Source organism: Leptonotus elevatus, chromosome 13 (assembly GCF_054856555.1).
Source record: "Leptonotus elevatus isolate MCC_2025b chromosome 13, RoL_Lele_1.0, whole genome shotgun sequence".
In the NCBI taxonomy this organism is placed as follows: domain Eukaryota; kingdom Metazoa; phylum Chordata; class Actinopteri; order Syngnathiformes; family Syngnathidae; genus Leptonotus; species Leptonotus elevatus.
In genome coordinates this window covers 11,955,712-11,973,821 of record NC_141251.1, presented here as the reverse complement: position 1 = coordinate 11,973,821, position 18,110 = coordinate 11,955,712, and the positions used below count along the sequence as shown (strand labels likewise).

The window sequence follows — 18,110 nt, the reverse complement described above, 5'->3', positions numbered from 1 at the left end:
AATTTAAGGAACAAAAATATCCCTTTCACCATTCAAGATTTTCAGACTTTTCATGGAGAATATACTTTTAAGGTTCTTCATGAGGTTCAGAGTTTCGGTGCAGGATATGTTTTGACAATTCACTGCAGCCACCTGGTGTAACAAATGTAGGAGGAAGGTGTGGGGACTCACTAAATGCCCACCACCTTTGCATTTTAAGATTGTTTTTCTTGCTCACAATTGCATGCATCAACATTAACTTCACACCAACTTCTTTGAAATGACAGCCAATAGAGTACTGTGGGTAAATTTAACATTAACTTGTCATTCCCTGCCAAATTATCCAGTGGCTTTAATCAAGCATATTTAGATTTTAATGAAATTTGGTGTATTATTTTGATAGTGATGGCGTAACATAAAATCTCAAAATTTTAGATCAGATGGAATAGAGATTTGCGAGCTACGGCCCGCCGAATGTGGACATTTTTGGCAAAAAGGGGTGTGGCCACCTACCTTTGAACCCTTATAGCTCATGAACTACTTGGTCAATCGTCACAAAACAGGTATTGTTGGAAAATGAATTAATTATTCTATAAAGCATATAAAAGTTTCAGAGATGGTTTTTTTTGGGGGGGGGGTTTGGGTAGTATTTAATGGGTTGTCAGATTTCGTTTTCAGAATTTATGGGTGGTTTTGGTTCAAGTCTGAGACGATTGTAGAGCAATGTTGTGCAAGTACTTGTCTTATTTTGGGGTGTACAACTATATAGGTTTATTCCAACTGCACGAAATAAACAGTGGAAATTCTAAGGTTCACCGTTAAAGAAATTCTGCCTAAATATTGCCAAAATCCAGAAAAGAACCATAGTTATGCATCTTGGCTTCTTTAGGGAAAAAGTCAATCCAAATGTTTTTTCTGACAAAGACAAAAATTTATAATAAAAGAAATAGAAAAATCAAAAAAATTGGGAACTCATTATGTATGTTTAACCTGTATGCTCAATCAAATCAAATATTTTGATTTTTTTACTTACAAATTGGGGTTTTGACTTATCATGTCGAAAACAAAGATCTTTCCAATTTTGTACATCACTACATACAGTATGATCTTATAGAGTCATAAAATGCCATATTTTGGCAGTCATATGCTGAGTATTCCTTTCATGAGGTTTTTTTTTTGAACAGAATGCTGCTGACAATCTAAAAGTAGCTATTGAGAGCAGCTGGTGGGTTTAACAGTGTACTTCCCCTCCCACTCACGCAACGATAACAATTAAATTGGTTGGCAATCATTTTGGAAACACATATTAAGTGTGCAAAAGGAGATGAAGGTAGTGGTTTGAGAATTGTCCACCACTGCATAATATGTTAAAACCCTTATTTTAAAGTTTTAATACAGTAATATAGAGATCCACTTAATCTAAGGATTATGTCCCACACATACACATACCTTCCATTTCTATTCAAATTTGATCTGTTACCCTTTCCATTACAAGAAGAGCATCACCCCTCACCAGCGCATATTAACCAACCACTTGAACCGACTCTTTATTATCGCTCCTCCACAAGCTGAAAATCAATTTGTTAAAGTAGTCTGAATTTCTATGATGGACATTTTACAGTTTTTCATTTTGTTATGTCTCTCTTAGATGGTACAAAGACACATACAGTCTGCATTAACAGATCACATCTAGATTCAATTACACAGACTAATTTGACAAGAGGGATATGAATAGGGAATAAATCTTTCTTTTCAATCTAGCATTATGACTGCATTTATTGCAAAATACATTTCTCTTTCTTTGATGTGTTTACTCCAAAGTATTAAGGGCAATCTAATGACAGAAAACCCTTAAAGCTTAATAGTCTTAAATACATACTGTCTCTAAAATTGATTGAATTCATCTCAGCCTCAGACAAGTGACGGATGATGCTTTGTAGAATCCAGATGCCACTTTAGTTTGGAGATGTTTGTCTCTTGTCTCACTGGTTTGTCCCAGTAAAAGCTTTAAAATATTTAAACATTGCAACAAAGTTGTGGTGAAGATGGACAGACGGAAGATTGGATTCTCCCGTCAGTCCAGATATGCTGGCACATGGGTGCCCCTCATGTTCCCATCTTGCAGTTCTCTCAATTACACCCATTCACACTGTGCGACATCATAAGGTTATTAGTCTTGCAGTGGAGATGGATTTATTCTGCACACAGTGCTGGTAGATATGACAGAAAAGCTGTCCGACTAACAGTGTCATTTCTTTTGGAACATGTCCAACACTTGAAAGCAAATATTTCTCAGAGCAGATGTCTGAGAAGCTGATTTAATTTTTCAACAAAAACATTTATTTCAAATCAGTCTTGGACGCTAAAGAAACATCCATCAATCCATTTTTCATACCACTTGTCTTCGTTAGCGTCACGGGTGAGCTGCAGCCAAGAAGCCAGGTCCTCCATTTTAACAAACTGAGATGTCACGCAAAACTTTTTTTCTAAACAACGTTGTTGATTCCAATGCTTGTTAAATATTTCGCATCTCTTGGTGCTTTTCTGCTGTCATTTTAATGCTGGTCTGTGTCTTTGGTCCATGCAGCTAACAAACCCAAACCACATCTTCAAGTGGTCTCAGTCTGCTTGTCTGGTGCGTACAAGAGTTCACATGACATGGTTCACACCCCAACTGAACTGCACTAGCAAGGCAATTATACTAGAATTTGTTCCAATCGAGCCAAACGTATGAACGCTGCCTTAATGTGACCAGTCCAAATATGCAAGCAGATCGTGAAAAAGTTAAGACAAGATGAAGAGGACAAGATGTTGCTGCTCAAGTATTATACTGGAACTGTATCCAAATTACAGTGCTTTCTGTTATTTGAGATGCTCGGTGTGAACAAGGTTAATTGAGTCAACTTTGATGTCTGTACCAGTAACTTTTTGAAAACGCAAAAGAAAAAAACTGATTGACAAGATCATTTTCATGCATATTTTGTCTTTGGACAAGATTTGTGTTTGGAGTCACAGACATGAATAAATAAATAAGGTTGTGCAGTCTTTTGTTTAACGATAAAAATGAATGGTAAGCAAACTTGGCCAAATGTGAATGCATGTATTGTTTTCTTTATTTTGGTCAAGACCACAGTAAAGGATTGTGTGAATAAAGCCTAAAGGCTCATTATAGTGAGTTCACACACTCAACATTGGGTTGAACTTCAGACGTGATTTTTATTTAAACATAAACTATTGCAGATCATTGACCAAAACATCGTGAAATAACTGAACAATGTCAATCTACTATTCAATTCAACCTCAACCTGTGTTCTGCTATTTGGTTTTGCTTAAGGCCACTGTGACAGTAATCAGAAAGCACACTCGCATTCCTCTTACATTTACAGTCATGTAAAAATTTCAGACCACCCTTGTTTTTGTCAGTTTTTGGTTCATTTGAATTTTTTGGTGCAATAATAGGTAAATTTGTTTGGACAAATGATGACAACAAAAATAGCTCATGAGAGTTGAATTCAAGAGCTGATACATAGCTATTTTCCATTTTCTTGATTATGACCAAAATCGCTTAAGTTCTTACGTCAATAGCTCTGGTTTTGTGAATGCCAACAACTGTGTTTTTCAGCATTCTGTATTAGTGACATGATGCGCAGTGAGTGGGACCAGTCATTCAAATGAACAAGAAATTGAAGAAAACAAGGTGGCCTAAAAACATTTTTTTCATGACTGTGGTTGCCAATTTTCATTTTTGTCCTTTGACTCAAACTTCGACCCTCTGTTTACAAAGCACCAAGTCCCTACAGATGAACTACTGCAGCTCCCTTTTCTTGAAAGGATGTCGGAACCTATTTACAAATAATGTTTTTGAATTGGAGAAAATATTTTTGGTGTGAAACTAAATGGCCAAAACCACAATGCTTTTAGTGTTTTTAACTTGAAAACTGTGTTTACGAGACCTTGGACCAATTGAAAGTTCTTCAAGATGCTGACACATACAGCAGAGACAGACACACTCATATTAACTCCCATAATTTCGAGTTTTCAATTAACATCCAGTCAGTCAGGTGCAAAAAAAATGGGACAATTCTCACCTTTTGGGTTCTCAATATCACCGCAATGGATTTGAAATGAAGTGAACACGATTTATGTGAACTGCAGATTGCTAGGATGGAAAATGTTTCTCTTCTAAGGGACACCATATTCATATTTGTCCCTTCCAAGGACACCACAATCATACACCCTGTTTTCTTCTCGGCACTCATAATTTTGTGTTGTTTCACAGTTTCTGCTTTTATGATGACAGTCAGTTTAACAGAGATAAAACACTATATAAGAAGGAGGTACACATTCCTCTGGAAGAATGGTCTTGGGTCACTTGGATTCTGACTTACGACTTCCCGTATTTTCCCCAGCGCCGGTGTTGCAACTGTTTCTATCTACTCCTGTTTGTATTAAATTGTAAACTGTCTTTGAGATTGTGATAATCATTTCACAGCTGTTGGAATAATAAAACAACAAAACAGGTGAACTTATGCCCTGTAAAAAGCCAGTGTGAACAAGTCTCTCTGCTTTATCTTTAGGGTAAAAAAATAAATAAAAATCATTAATCAAATGTTCACTTTTGCACAACGGCGTATTAGGGCCACATATAAAAAAAAAAATTTAGAGGGCGGGGGCAATATTCGAGAAAAAAAAAACTCTTAAATTTGCGAGTTTATAATGTGGCAAATTTCAGAGGAAAAAACTTGTAAATTTGCGAGTTTATAAAGTGGCAAATTTACAACTTTATAAAGTGGCAGATTTGCGAGAAAAAAACTCACGTAGCGTAGCTATAGTCTAATCATGTGAAGATTCATTTTTAAACTTTACTCGTCATTCACTGCAGCTAGAGAGCAACAACACTTCCTGATCCCCTATCAGCTGACAAACACTAACCAATCAGATGCTAGCATACTTTAGGTAAATGCCAGTAAATGATGGAGAGCAGCAGATTCGACACATCAACTTAGATACTTGTGCAAAAAAAAATAAGTATAAATAATAATTCTGGAAACATACGTGTACAAGTAATTATACATTTTAACAAATTAACTTAAATGCTTGATCGTACGGGTGTGGACCTTCGCAAAGTGAGGCGTCTTTGTTCCTGGCCAGTGGCAGTACACAACGCTTAAAAGAGCGAATGCTTATTATAATATGGTTAATCTCCAAAATCCTGACCGAAAAGTGTTGGCACAAACAGTCGAGTAGTATGTTACGTGTAGTTCTCGTAACTTTCTGAGTTTTTGTCTTGCAAATCTGACACCCCACCCAAAAAAAAAAACCATATACTTATACGTGGCCCTAATACACCGTCGTACTTTTGAATGTTGTATGTTATCCTTTGCTATTAATTACAGTTTGAAGTCTGGAATGCATCGACATAACCAAATTCTGGATTTCATCCCTGGTGATTCTCTACCAAGCCTCTACTCTAACTGTTGTGTAAGCTGAACGCTTTGGGTTATTGTCCATCTGCACGGTGAAGCACTGTCAAATGAGTTCTGAAGCATTTGACTGAATATGAGAATATGAATATGATAATATTGCCTGTAGCACTCCAGAATTCACCCTGCTGCTGAATGGAGAACATGGAGAACTCTACATAGAAAATGCCCTGGCAGATTGAAAACCACTGTGCCTGCCCTCAAGCCAAGTCTGCACAGCCAAGTCTTTATAGACTGAGCTATTACCACCCCATGCATAACTAAGCACAAGATATGGATTATTTGATCCCATGTTGGAAATATTTCCATCCTCACTGCTACTTGTTCATGAATCGTAGTCTTCCATGGAGATTTAAGGAAGTAAATACTGTTGTGGCAATTAAATGCATTCACAAGGGTTTTCCACTTTGCAAAAAACATATACCGCAGTATGCTCTTAATTAGATGTGGAACAAAGTTCACACTCAAAGAGATGTTCACTTTACCACAATTATGCTTCATCTGAACCCAAACAGTTTCTCATAATACATTTTTAATTTTAATCATTCGCTCGAAACGATTGCTTGTTGAAAGTATGGCTTCTCTCCAGTATGTAATTGTAAGTAAAGCAACAACATAGATATTGAGGCATGTGCTCCTGGTAATCTTCTGAGTGCTACACAATAAATGAAATGCTCAGTGTAATTAACCCATTTATATTCTACACACAAAATGCAATATTTACATGCTCGAGCCCACACACAGTTTTTTTGTGTAGGGAAACCAATAAGATCTCTATGGCCAGCCGCAAGGATTCAAAGCATGCAAGGCTCTTTACATGAATCAGCTGGACAACAGGAAACCACTTGAATTATTAAACACCCTTGTGACGTAAAAGAGCTTGAGAAGAGGATGGGAAAATAACACTTTAGAACAATGCTCGTGCACAGTAGACTACGAGCTAATATGTTTGAGCATGCTACCAGACTAGAAAAGCAACCCTTAGATGTTCTTGTGAAAATATAGCACTAAATTCTGAGTGACTTATTGAGCATGTGAATTACTGTGTCTCCTGTTGTGTTTCACAAGCTCGAAGTGATGTGACTGCTACTTACAAGAGGAATGACTGCTGGGAAAACTCTTGCGACCTTCTGAGACCAGGTGTGGCTCTCCGGTGCACAGCATCTTTGCATTCACTTGTCCATCTGGGAAACACCGCTGGAAGTAATCAGGCCTCGGCCTGGGAGGGAAACACAAACATTAGACTGTTTTTTTTGCCCATTTAAGCCGCATTTTTACCAAGCAGGACAGAACAATTTCGAGGGGTTAGACCATAATTGGAACTGTGAGTAAGCAGTGAGTCTTGTGCTGTGTACTATTCCTGACACTGAGGAGACAATTTTCGGTTGTACTTCTAAATTGGTAGTGTGTCTAGCTCGACACTTTTCGAACTATGCTACTGTTGTTCTCACCCCAAGAGAGAGGTTCCAAATGAATACTGTGACTTACGGCTGAAGGAAAAGCATTGCTTCTTGTTTTCAGGTAGTGTCAGCAGATTGCTCTGTAGCATGTCGCCATTATTCCCTCCAACCATTTATAGAGTCAGAATTTTTAATAGGCCAAGTGTGTAAAAACAGACAAGGAATTTGTCTTCACGACAGTCACAACCCATCAAAAAAACATGAGAATTAACCAGACCAATGACCAACAGAGGGAGACAAAACAGGAAGCCTGGCGGATCGTTAATGAGAGCCCCCTAGATTCTTAGGTGGGTAAAAGGAAAAAAGTGAGAAATTGGGGAGGAAGATGAGAGGGGTGGGCGGGGGTGATCATTTCAGCCTGTCCTCCAATATTTCTATAGTGATTGTTTTCAGTAAGGTTGCGGGTGAACTCATCCCAGCTGATTTTGGGTGAATGGCAGTCAGACGCGGCGCTCTGCATACGCTTATCACGCACTGTCGTAGGGCATCAACTGCCTGGGGAGCACCCAAAAAAATGGAGCTAGAAAAAAAATCATAATAATAGCAATTGTAAAAATATCAGTATGTAATATTTAAAATAAAAATGTGTAAAGCATAAATTTTGTGTTCCTCTTTTTTCTTTCCCATATTGAGTGAAAATAAAAAAAATTCTTGGACATATGCGGCGCTAAAGGCAAAGGCCGAGAGTGCCTGGAGGGCATGCGAGAGCGCCCAGTGCGTCGTCGGGATCGCTGGTTCGTCCCCCGAGTAAATTCGCGGTCCTCTCCTGAAGCCCATATTGAGTGAAATCAAATCAATTATTTCACGTACGCGGAGGTAAAGGCAAGTCGAGGCCCCACAATGGTGTTGTGCCAATGACCCGCCCCAAAAAAATTGTAGCCCCCCCCCCTTTTTTTAATGTAATAATAAACATTCTTTGTCATGTATTGTCATGTACCTGCTTTCTTTTTTGGTTGCAATTCCAAATTCTGACAATAAGGATGTGCACTTACTGAACTCCTTCATTAAAGTAGGTTGGCTTACACGGCATTTGTCACAGTTCCGTGTGAATTCTGTGCACCTTAAGTCCATTGTCAGAGCCTGTTCTGAAATGTATAATATCATTTTTCTTACCTTCCAACAATCAACTTGATAGTGTTTGTGAAAACTCCATTCAGGGCAAGAGCCAGTGACACTGCTGCAGGAGAGAAAAATGCAAATATAGTCACACATGCATTGTACTGTCAGAGACACGCTGCTCTAGCATTTCAATCACGTATGGCTCAAGAACCAGTAAAACATGAGCCATCTTATGAATGAAGTCTTACTCACTTTCTAAGGTAATGCGCAAACAAAAGGTTGAGAACCCATTCTAACGCGCGCACACACCTTTCTTGGAGGCCGCACACACAACATGAGGAAGCGTCTCACAGTTTACAAGATGTGAAAGCATCTAAATCAGACCTCTGCCATCTTGCCCAAAAAGACAAGATCATTTGGAAATCCAAACAATGTCACTTCATGAATGGCGTACTGGAGGTTTAGAAGCTCAGTCATTTAACATCCATTGAGCACATTTATCACTAACATGAGTTTTGATCAATGGTACCCTTTTTAATTGTGTCATTTAAAACCTAGGTGTCCATGTCCGTGACATGCTTTTGTCAAAAGTGTGAAGAATTATGGGACACTTTTCAACCTATTTTTTCAAGCCTTTAAAAATGACAGTACATTGTTTTGAGGGATCAAATGAACCATTCCTCATCCTGCTCTGTCTACTGCCAGGAAAAATGTTGAATATTCCTAGGAACAAAGGTATTTTTCGAGCCCCCAGTCTAAAACATCTATTGCAAACTGCAAAGTGTATGTGAGCCCACATAAAGACAGTGAAATGATTATGTTTTCTCTTGGAGAATTCGCACTTCATTTTCAAGCTGCCAAATTAAACTTGTCACTTTTGCTGCATTCGCAGAATTTGGGAAGTGGGACTTTTCCGACTTCATACCAGGAAGTCGAGTCGACAATGGCGAACCCTTGAGGAGACAGAACGCAAATAGCAAAAGATAATTTACAAGATTTTCAACAGACACTTATTTGTCTTGATTTATTGTTACTTTGATTTATTTACATAGGTTCACTAAAACACAATAATATTGAATGACGGCGTTGACCAGAACAAAAAAAAAATTTCAGCCAGTCAGTCAGCCATCTCTTTTGTTTACATTTTCCTCGAACACTTTGATTGATTCTTACAGTATATAAAGGGCTGAACCCTTTGCGGTGAGGGACTCTCTAATTACCAGGGGTGGGGGTTGAAGCGGTAAGTTATGTTCAGCCATCAAATGCCCAACACTCTACTGTATCTCACAACAATTTATTAATACCAACTCAATAAACCCACCATGTTCAAATGAATCTAATTGTGGAGACCATGCTGTTTCTTTTTAACTTGGGTGATGAGTAATTGGGAGAAGGCTGTTGGCTGATATTTAGTGTAAGTACTGACATCCACTTAATAAGCTACCAAGGCAACCTTTGGAGCTAATCATTAGCCAGTGTACAATCCCTCACAGATTAATCTCACCATTGACTGGTGAGCAAATTGAATTCGCCCCACTTTGCCAGCAATGAAATAAAAATGAAATCTATCTATGCTGTGATGAGGGGCACAGTGTAAATGTTTCTGAATAACTTGCTAGTCTGGATAAACTGCACAAATGAGACATGATATGTCCGATGGGTCCTTAAACTGCAAATGTGAAGATGTCAGAGCTCCCATATGGAGATCCGCTCATGTGTCTGCCGCTTTGTGTCGTATGGTGCCCAGTTTGCTAATTGACATTGGGATATTAATGTGTGTGCGCAACGTGCATACACAATATCCAATTGCTGGCTGAGGCAGTTTTGTCGACTTTTTATAACCTCATCTTGGCATCAATTAAGTCATTTTTATAGTAATTTATATAATGTCTGGCAAACACCCTAGGAGAATTTGGAGGCATTATTCACGTTTGGAACCGGGAACAAAAAAAACATTGTTATTTTAATCAGTACATTCCCTCCCAGCTGTATTAGGTTTGGGCAGCTGAAGCAATTTTTTGATTACCAGGCTGACTTAAACTAATTGATGATGTTATTCTTTTTTTCTTTTCTTTTCTTTCTTGTCAACTCACTGCATGCTCCTCCAAACAACTGGGTTAACCAATCCAATCGCGTACAGGATCTTGATCATCCAATCACATCCAAATATGTTCATGATACGTTCAGCACTTGTGACATATATATACACAGTATGGATAGATAGATAGATAGATAGATAGATAGATAGATAGATAGATAGATAGATAGATAGATAGATAGATAGATAGATAGATAGATAGATAGATAGATAGATAGATAGATAGATAGATAGATAGATAGAGTAAGAAAGAAAAAAGAAAGAAAGAAAGAAAGAAAGAGAATATTCATTAAAATGCTGTAATTGTACGTTACAGGGCCATTCTCCCTTCACATAATGTTTTATATATCATCATTAATTCTCTTTCATTATATTTACCGTAATTAATCTGATAATGCACCTGTGGTAAGTCTCCACAAGACCTTTGGCTGAAGTAAATGGACCCTGACTGGTTGAAAACTGTTTTCTTTAAAGCATTATATTTAAGATTAGACAGGGGGGGGGGGGGATCAAATTCCATGAAATTAGCTCCACCTACCTAAACATGCCTCTTTGATTTCTGTCTTGTCTGTCCTCTGAATTATCTTCACCACAAATATCACTGCCAGGGGAGTAAGGAAGGAGATTGCCTACAAGGAAATCAAGATGAACAGTTATTACATTGGCATTAGTCACGTGTTTCTTGTTAAGATAACCAATATGAAATTACATCTGCCTCAGGGAATAACCTTCTTCTGCAGTGTATTCAATACTGATTTAATTTTCAACATGTCAAACAAAGCAGAAAAACAATCCGCGTCATTGCTACGAGGGTTTTAACGTTACTCTGACGTTTGGGCTTTGTCTTCATCCTCGAGCTGGAAAACTGTTGCAGGCAACTGACTGCTCATTATAACAATTTTTGTTGCATTTCTTATTTTAGTTTCTTATTCATTATTTCTCTTCCACTTATTAGTGGGGTCATGCTGATGCCTAGCTATTCCAGCTGGCTTTCTGTGAGTAGTAGGGTAAACCCTAGAAAGATATAAGGAAGGAGGAAACCCTCTTTTGTATGCAAACAGATCCAGCCAAAACAAAGCACCATACGGTCATACAGTAAAAGAGAGATGTACGAGTTTCGAGGATACACAACAGTGTCAAATCCCTGAGCAGCTTGGAAGTGAGGTTTGTTGCTCAGGGGCGCATCGACAGTGCTCACACGGCAGACAAGTACCTCTACACCACTTTTTTTTTTTTTATTCCATCTGCAGTGAGGCTCGTGTGGTTAAATAATAAAGAGACCAAGGCAGTGTTAAGTTTTACCAGAAAACAAGACCCATCCATCTTTTTCCATTTATCTGGAGTTATCTGAGTTGCGCCGGCAAGATCTTGATGCTAGTTTCAAACCCAACACAAAATGTCACGTCGCCCCACGCGTCTCGCATGATTTTGTTGTGAGGGCTACACACACACACCTGCGCCTTTCACGTGCTAATTTTAAAGGGAACGATGTAAATGCAAAGAAATGACATTGAGGACCTCAGAGAAAATACAGTCTGTCATTCTTCAAATTAAATAAGAACTAATAATAAAAATCGCACTGTCAAAATTAAAGCGTTAACTCTAGAGATTAATTTTTTTAAAGCATAAACAAAAGTAACTCAGTTAACTTATTTTTATTGACTTTATCTTATAGCCTATAACCTGCAGTCAAACTTAGACACTGATGCAAAAACACAGACTATAGGTAGGATTATGTTCTGTTTTACTTGACACTTGTTGAAGAAATCTCAGGTAATATGTGCACTTTGCAAAGCCAAATTCATATATTAGTTGTACGTCTGTGGCGTATCATCTCAGAATAAAAGCACAAAATTTTACTCCTATAAATATCAGTTACAAGCTTTGAAGAAAAAAGTTGAAGCAGATGTAGAAAATGAGATTAATCACGATTAATTGTGATTATTTACACAAAAATTGTGTGATTAATTAATTAAGTCTACGGGGTTGTCAAAATTAGTGCGTTAATTTTGAGTTAATTTAAAGTTCCTTTAACACCATAATTTTTTTAACTCGTAATTAATGACCGCCCCTTATTTGGAAAGCCTGTACTGGGGGGATTCCAGTCGCAATGCAGCAGACATGTCCACATAAAAAATTTACAGTAATAAATTTAATAATAATACATATATTTGTGGAGACTGGGGTCAAGTTGTATTTTACAATTTTAAAAATGTGCAAGTTACTTCATATTAAAGATTAGATGGCTCTTTATATGAAAGGAAAATCGTACTGAGCTGTAACTAACGTCTTACAAATGCAATTATGCGATCTCGTGGCAGAAAAATGACCTCAACACAAATCAATATCACACGTTTTTTACAGTACAGTACATCCTTTTAATTTTAACTCAACTTCATGAATTATTATGAAATTATTGTATCAATGAATAAAAGATGCAGCCATATTTCTATTAGTTTATTTTTTTTCCACTTCTATGTTAACAAGAGTATGAAACTTGGGGAGAAAAAAATCATTTTAGAACACATTAACATTTGTGATTAATCATGAGTTAACTATTGAAGTTGTGCGATTAATTACGATTAAAAAAAATTAATCGCCTGACACCCCATAGAAAACATTTTAATCGCTTGACAGCACTAAATAAAATATGACATGTGGCAGTGCATTCAGCACAGTTGCCCAAAACATATTAATAATAATGAGTCACAGTTATTGCAGGTCCATTTAGGACAACCGTAAAGAAACATATTTTAATCTTGACCCCTACTTACAGTTATGGTGCTGGTACCAACATTCATATTACATTTGGAGGCTTCATGGACACTTTCATTTGCTCGTATTCTACTTGAAAGAGTGGCCAGAACCATGCAAGGACACCCAAAGAGACAAAATACAAAGCGAGGGATGTAATGTAAATAAAGCAGTGTGCTCTCGATTTATGTTGTCATAGAAACACTTTAACGTTTCATAGAAACACTTTAACGTTTCAACCAACGTGTTTTATGGGGATAACATCATTTTGATGATCACGAGTACACAAACTAATTAAACGGTTAACAGCTGACGTTATTTTACTCCACAGTGCAGAAAAAACTTTTTTTGAATCATTGTAATAGTACTCAAGCAAACCTGCTGTTCTGTGAATGATATATTAATACATTCTGTAACCTTGAAAATATAATAAAAGTGTCACATTTGGTATATGGTAAGGCTAGGAAAGGAGTAAGGGTGTCTCAATCCATGTATGACATGAGAAAGCAAGCTAGTTTGAAAAATAATTCAACCAAATCCAGACAGGGCAAACTGAAAGCCTCAATGTATAGGCAACAGAGAAGATAGTAAATGAAATAAGTTTTCCCCCTCACAAGCTACACTGAAAATGTCCCAGTGCTTGTATAACAGAAAGAGCACCTTGCTCACATGTCACTTTTGAACCCGCTACTGCTTGGGGCATAAAATGACTGACAGTGCCCAACACCACTTACTATTGCAGTTGTCTGGACACATTTGGAGATGACTGATATGTATGAAGTGTTCCAGGCTGAGTGTTGCTGGGCGGCATTCTGCGCAAGACATCTCCTTTCCCCCCACAACCCACCACAAACATACACAAATGAAAAAAAATAATAATCTTTTGGGATTTGTTTTCCAGTGTGCTTGCTTTCTTTTCAATTATCCAGAAATTGTTGCCTTCTTGCCTTCCTTGGTGCAAAATTGCATCCTTGTATATCTGTTCCCTAACTGTGTGGTTGATTCTTCTGATGCTGAAGCAAGTTAAACGTTTCTGAGACATGGTTGACCTCAAGTTGGTTTCTATTAACTTGAGCTTTTGAAAAGGGCATCTCTGTTTGAGCCACAATGACTGGAAGATTGAGAGGAATTCCAAGACCAGTCCAGAGGTTGGGGCAGATCTCTGAGAGACCCTTCTCGTGAATGATGGTTTGGAGACCAAGCATGTCCCTTGGTAAGGAAATTCTTCATCTCTTGCAGAAGTGCTTTGCTATCCAGAGGAGAATGCCCCTTGAAGACGGACGGGTCCAAGCGCTTCACATTCTTTATCATTGGCTTTTTATGTCTATGCGTGTGCATGTCCTTGGCCACTGCCAGAGCTGATGTAAAGCCACTCTGTCTTTCCGAAGACTGACCGCAACATCCACTGCTATGGTGAAAACCTCCAAGAGTTTGCTGACATGTTGAATGTGGGGAGGGTTTTGCATCAAACCGCGCCGATGCTGAAGAGTATGAACCAACTTCCTCTGGCTGGGCCTCGGATTGCTTTGTCTTTGCTGGAATCACATTCACCGGTGCTTCTACTGCAGACCAGGTACAACAATGTTCTTAATTTACTTTTTTTTATTTCTTAGAAAACTTTTGAAGGATGCCAAATCGCAGTTGATTCATTACAGCATCAGATGTGAGCAAAGTCAAAGTGATTTCCCCACATGGGAAGATTTTTTTTTTTTTAAACCCCCTTTGTTTCTTTTCTTCCACCAATTTATTTAAATTCCAGGAAACCAAATGATTGCTCATCCCATGAAATGTTTTTTTTCACATGGTGTGTCTTCATCACTTCTACTATGCAAATCCCCACCAAATTGTCAGATGCACTCAGTATGCTGCAACCAGCATGGTGAAGAGAGATGAACCAAATTCCCCAAACAAGCGCAAAACAGCTAGTTTTTACACAGCTGTGATCTGGAGTGCAATCTAGAATGATGGGGAGAAAAACAACGTTCCTGCTTTATTTCAATCGATAGTGTTGAAATGCTGCTCAACAAGTCAGTGAGCTCATATTGTACATGATGACCAAGGTAGCTGGTGTAACCCGCAGTTCCTTTTTGAATACGGTTATTATGTGGTTTTTTTTGATAGTGTCAGACATGAACATAAGTTCAACCTCTTTTTTTGAATTCCCATTCAATGGTATGAAAAGTGTCCCTTTGTGTCGCCTGAGTGCCAAATTCTAAATTCTGCAGACGTGTCAGCACTGCTCTCTGTTGCTGCCTCCAATCCTCCGAAAGTGCCATCTCCTGCTGATCAATTGTTTCTCCCCTCATTTACCTCTCAGATAGTTCTCCTCATGTTTTTATGTAGTTTACTGCAGTGATTCACAAGGTTTGCTGAGCCTAAATGCACATATTTTAAGTTAGAAAAACCTAGCATCCTATAGAAGATTATGATTTGCCCTTTCTGGCTCTATAAGTCGCTGACATTGATAGATGAACAAATGCATTATTTGTTATAGCTTATAGCCAATTAAGAGAAATTTGATCAATTCCTGCGGCACACCAAAAGCGCTCTCATGGCACACTGGCTGGGAATCACCAACTGTATATGCTCTGTGCTGTTTCCATGTGAGGTGTTCTTTGCATTTCTCAAGAAATCAAATAAGCATATTGGCGAGAGGCTAATTAATTAGCGCATTTTCCCAATCAGAAACTAATTTCCAGGGGGGGGTGGCAATGGTGATTACATATATTCGAGAGAGAGAAGAGAGAGAGAGAGAGAGAGAGAGAGAGAGAGAGAGAGAGAGAGAGAGAGAGAGAGAGAGATCAATTAACTGTGGTTGGGGACCACTTATATGGTTAATAATTAAAAACTACCAGGATAGTCATGTTGTGAATTTTAATGCACTGTCCTTAAAATTAAAGCACATAATAAAGGTGTGTGTTTTTGACCAGGGGCTGCACTGTAATCATGATATTTTTCTCCTAAACTAATCTCCTTCCATTCCCACTTGCCCTGCAGGTTTCTATCATGCTAGTTCCATGACCAGTCTTTCTCATCCCCACGTGCATCCACTGTTCCAAACTATAGTTCAGTATACCATTTCTTAAATAATGGCCAGGGGCAATTTTAGAGTCCAGTATCAAGCGGCCAAAGCAGGTATTAAAAACAAGTCTCCATTGTATTCATTGGTATTGATGCTTATGAAAACCTTATAATCTAATTTCCTACACATAGGCATTTCAAGGTTGTGACCCTTGTGAGGACTAAGTGGTTAAGAAAATGGATGGATGGATGACATTTCAAGGGTGCTTGGGTAATAGAATGGTGGCTTCCATGGCAACATGTTGACATTACATGTGCAAATTGTGCACGGTGTTTTGAAAAGAGAGAATGTTATCAAATACAAGTTCCATTACAATAAAAGGTGCGTGAGTTCAGGGTTCCTCCTGTAGCACCTCAGCAAAGAAAAAAATAAATAAATATGGCCTTCTTTCCCAAAAACTCAGTGGAAAAGACTTTTGTATTATTTGGTTATTGTGTTACACAATATTATTGAAAATACATTTAATATACTATTATAACTTAACACTTATCATTTGTGTTATGGGGGAGAGAGAAGGCAGAAACTAATAAATAAAAAAATACAGCTGTAGTATGATGCAGCTTAGTTCTACACAACAACCAAGCACAGCCACAACAATAAACATACCATTATATTATTAACTCAGACTTTTCAAACTGAAAAGTATAACTTTTTGACCCAGCTCTTGGGTGTACTACCCTATGTTGTAGTATTTATGTGTGTGTGTGTGTGTGTTGTAAGGCAGCAAGGCAGCTCATAACTTTCGCTGCCATTTGGGAGACACAGAACAAAAATGATCTGCTTTTAAACGACCACTGGTTACTATTTGAGGAAATAAAAAATAAAAAAATATTTAAAAAATGACTGTTCTTGAACTAGTGTGTATAAATTCTGAATGTACAGCTTGTTATAAGCAAGGACACATTGAGGTTAATAGAGACAATATCCATTGTCAGTGCCGCTTTTTCTGTTCACGGTCTTTCCCTGCTGACTGACAAATGGCGGACTAGACCCTAAACTGTTTACCAGGCAGTCGTAGGGAACAAACTGCAGAGACGGACAACCATTCACATTCACATTCACACCATCATTGAGCGAATTTGCCTTGTGACAAAAGTGACCGCGCCAACGAAAGACAGGCTGAGAAAGGGTGTAACGAAGGAGTTCTGGGGCTGTTGCATTCTGACAGTGAAGAAAAAGGCCTTGGTGGGTTTAGTTCGCAGGAAGAGGAAGACAAAGGATGCGATAAATGAGGCAACTGCGTGACTAGCCGCATTTTCGCTTATACCGCTGTTTAAGTTGATAAAAAAAAAAAAAAAAATCCATCTGTGTGAAATATTTCTTTGAAAACATTTGGTGTTATAATGTAGAGAGTGCAGCTAACAAAGCGAAGCGGCCAATATATGTGCATAATAACCTGTGACAGACAAATCACATCTTTACTTCCAAAACTCAACTACAGTAGTGTATTACTATTAAAATAATAGCTGGTCCAATGGGTTAAATCCAATGGATATCATTGCATTTGTTCAACATTGAGTATGAACAGTGCTGGCCGTCTAAGCCAAGGCTCTCCTTATTCACAATGGAAGGGTAATAAGCACAGTTTTCTAACATCCTCCAATATTAATCAGCTCCAGCCAGCCTCATCTTAACCTCTCAAAGATGAGAATTCATTGTATTAATCATCCTAAATGAAGGATTTTGCTGCTGCACAAATTAGTAAGAATTCAACGAAGAAAGTGGTTCAGCTACATGGAAATAATGACCAGTTATATGGCTGCTATCAAGTTGGCCATAAAAGGGAATGCTTAATGATACAGTAGGTACTTACGAACATGACCCTTTTTGGAATATGATCGGACTCAACCAGTGGATTCTTGTACAGCCAAAGCTCCTCGGGTTGGATGACTCGTTCAAAAGGCTCCAGGAATTCAGTAAATCTGCAGCAAAGATTAAACATACTTTAATCATTTTAATATTGTCCATACAATGTGATATATATATATATATATGTATATATATATATATATGATAAAGTGGAACCTCACTTGAAAAAACACCCACCCTGTAAAAACATCCAGTATGACGTATCAAAAAGTGTACAAAAAGGTCGAATAGCGGCTATCCTCGCAATTATGTTGTTCTGTCACTCCATTAGTGGCGCGCAGTATGCTTCATTAATTACTCCATTTTCAAGATTGTGCTCTCTACAG

The 18,110-nt window shown here is 38.1% G+C and overlaps 1 protein-coding gene across 2 annotated transcripts in view; it reads right to left on the bottom strand.

Annotated features, from left to right (window-relative positions):
* The window catches only part of plpp4 (phospholipid phosphatase 4), a 45,758-nt gene that overhangs the window by 10,223 nt on the left and 17,425 nt on the right, over positions 1–18,110 (bottom strand). The window contains exons 2-5 of one of the 2 annotated variants that reach the window (XM_086093614.1): positions 17,729–17,837; positions 10,618–10,708; positions 8,036–8,099; positions 6,557–6,681 (exon numbers count right to left, since the gene is read on the bottom strand). In XM_086093614.1, the coding sequence (XP_085949740.1) occupies positions 6,557–6,681; positions 8,036–8,099; positions 10,618–10,708; positions 17,729–17,837 (389 nt within the window). The remainder of the gene's footprint in view (positions 1–6,556; positions 6,682–8,035; positions 8,100–10,617; positions 10,709–17,728; positions 17,838–18,110) is intronic. The other variant, XM_086093615.1, reaches the window with a different exon arrangement.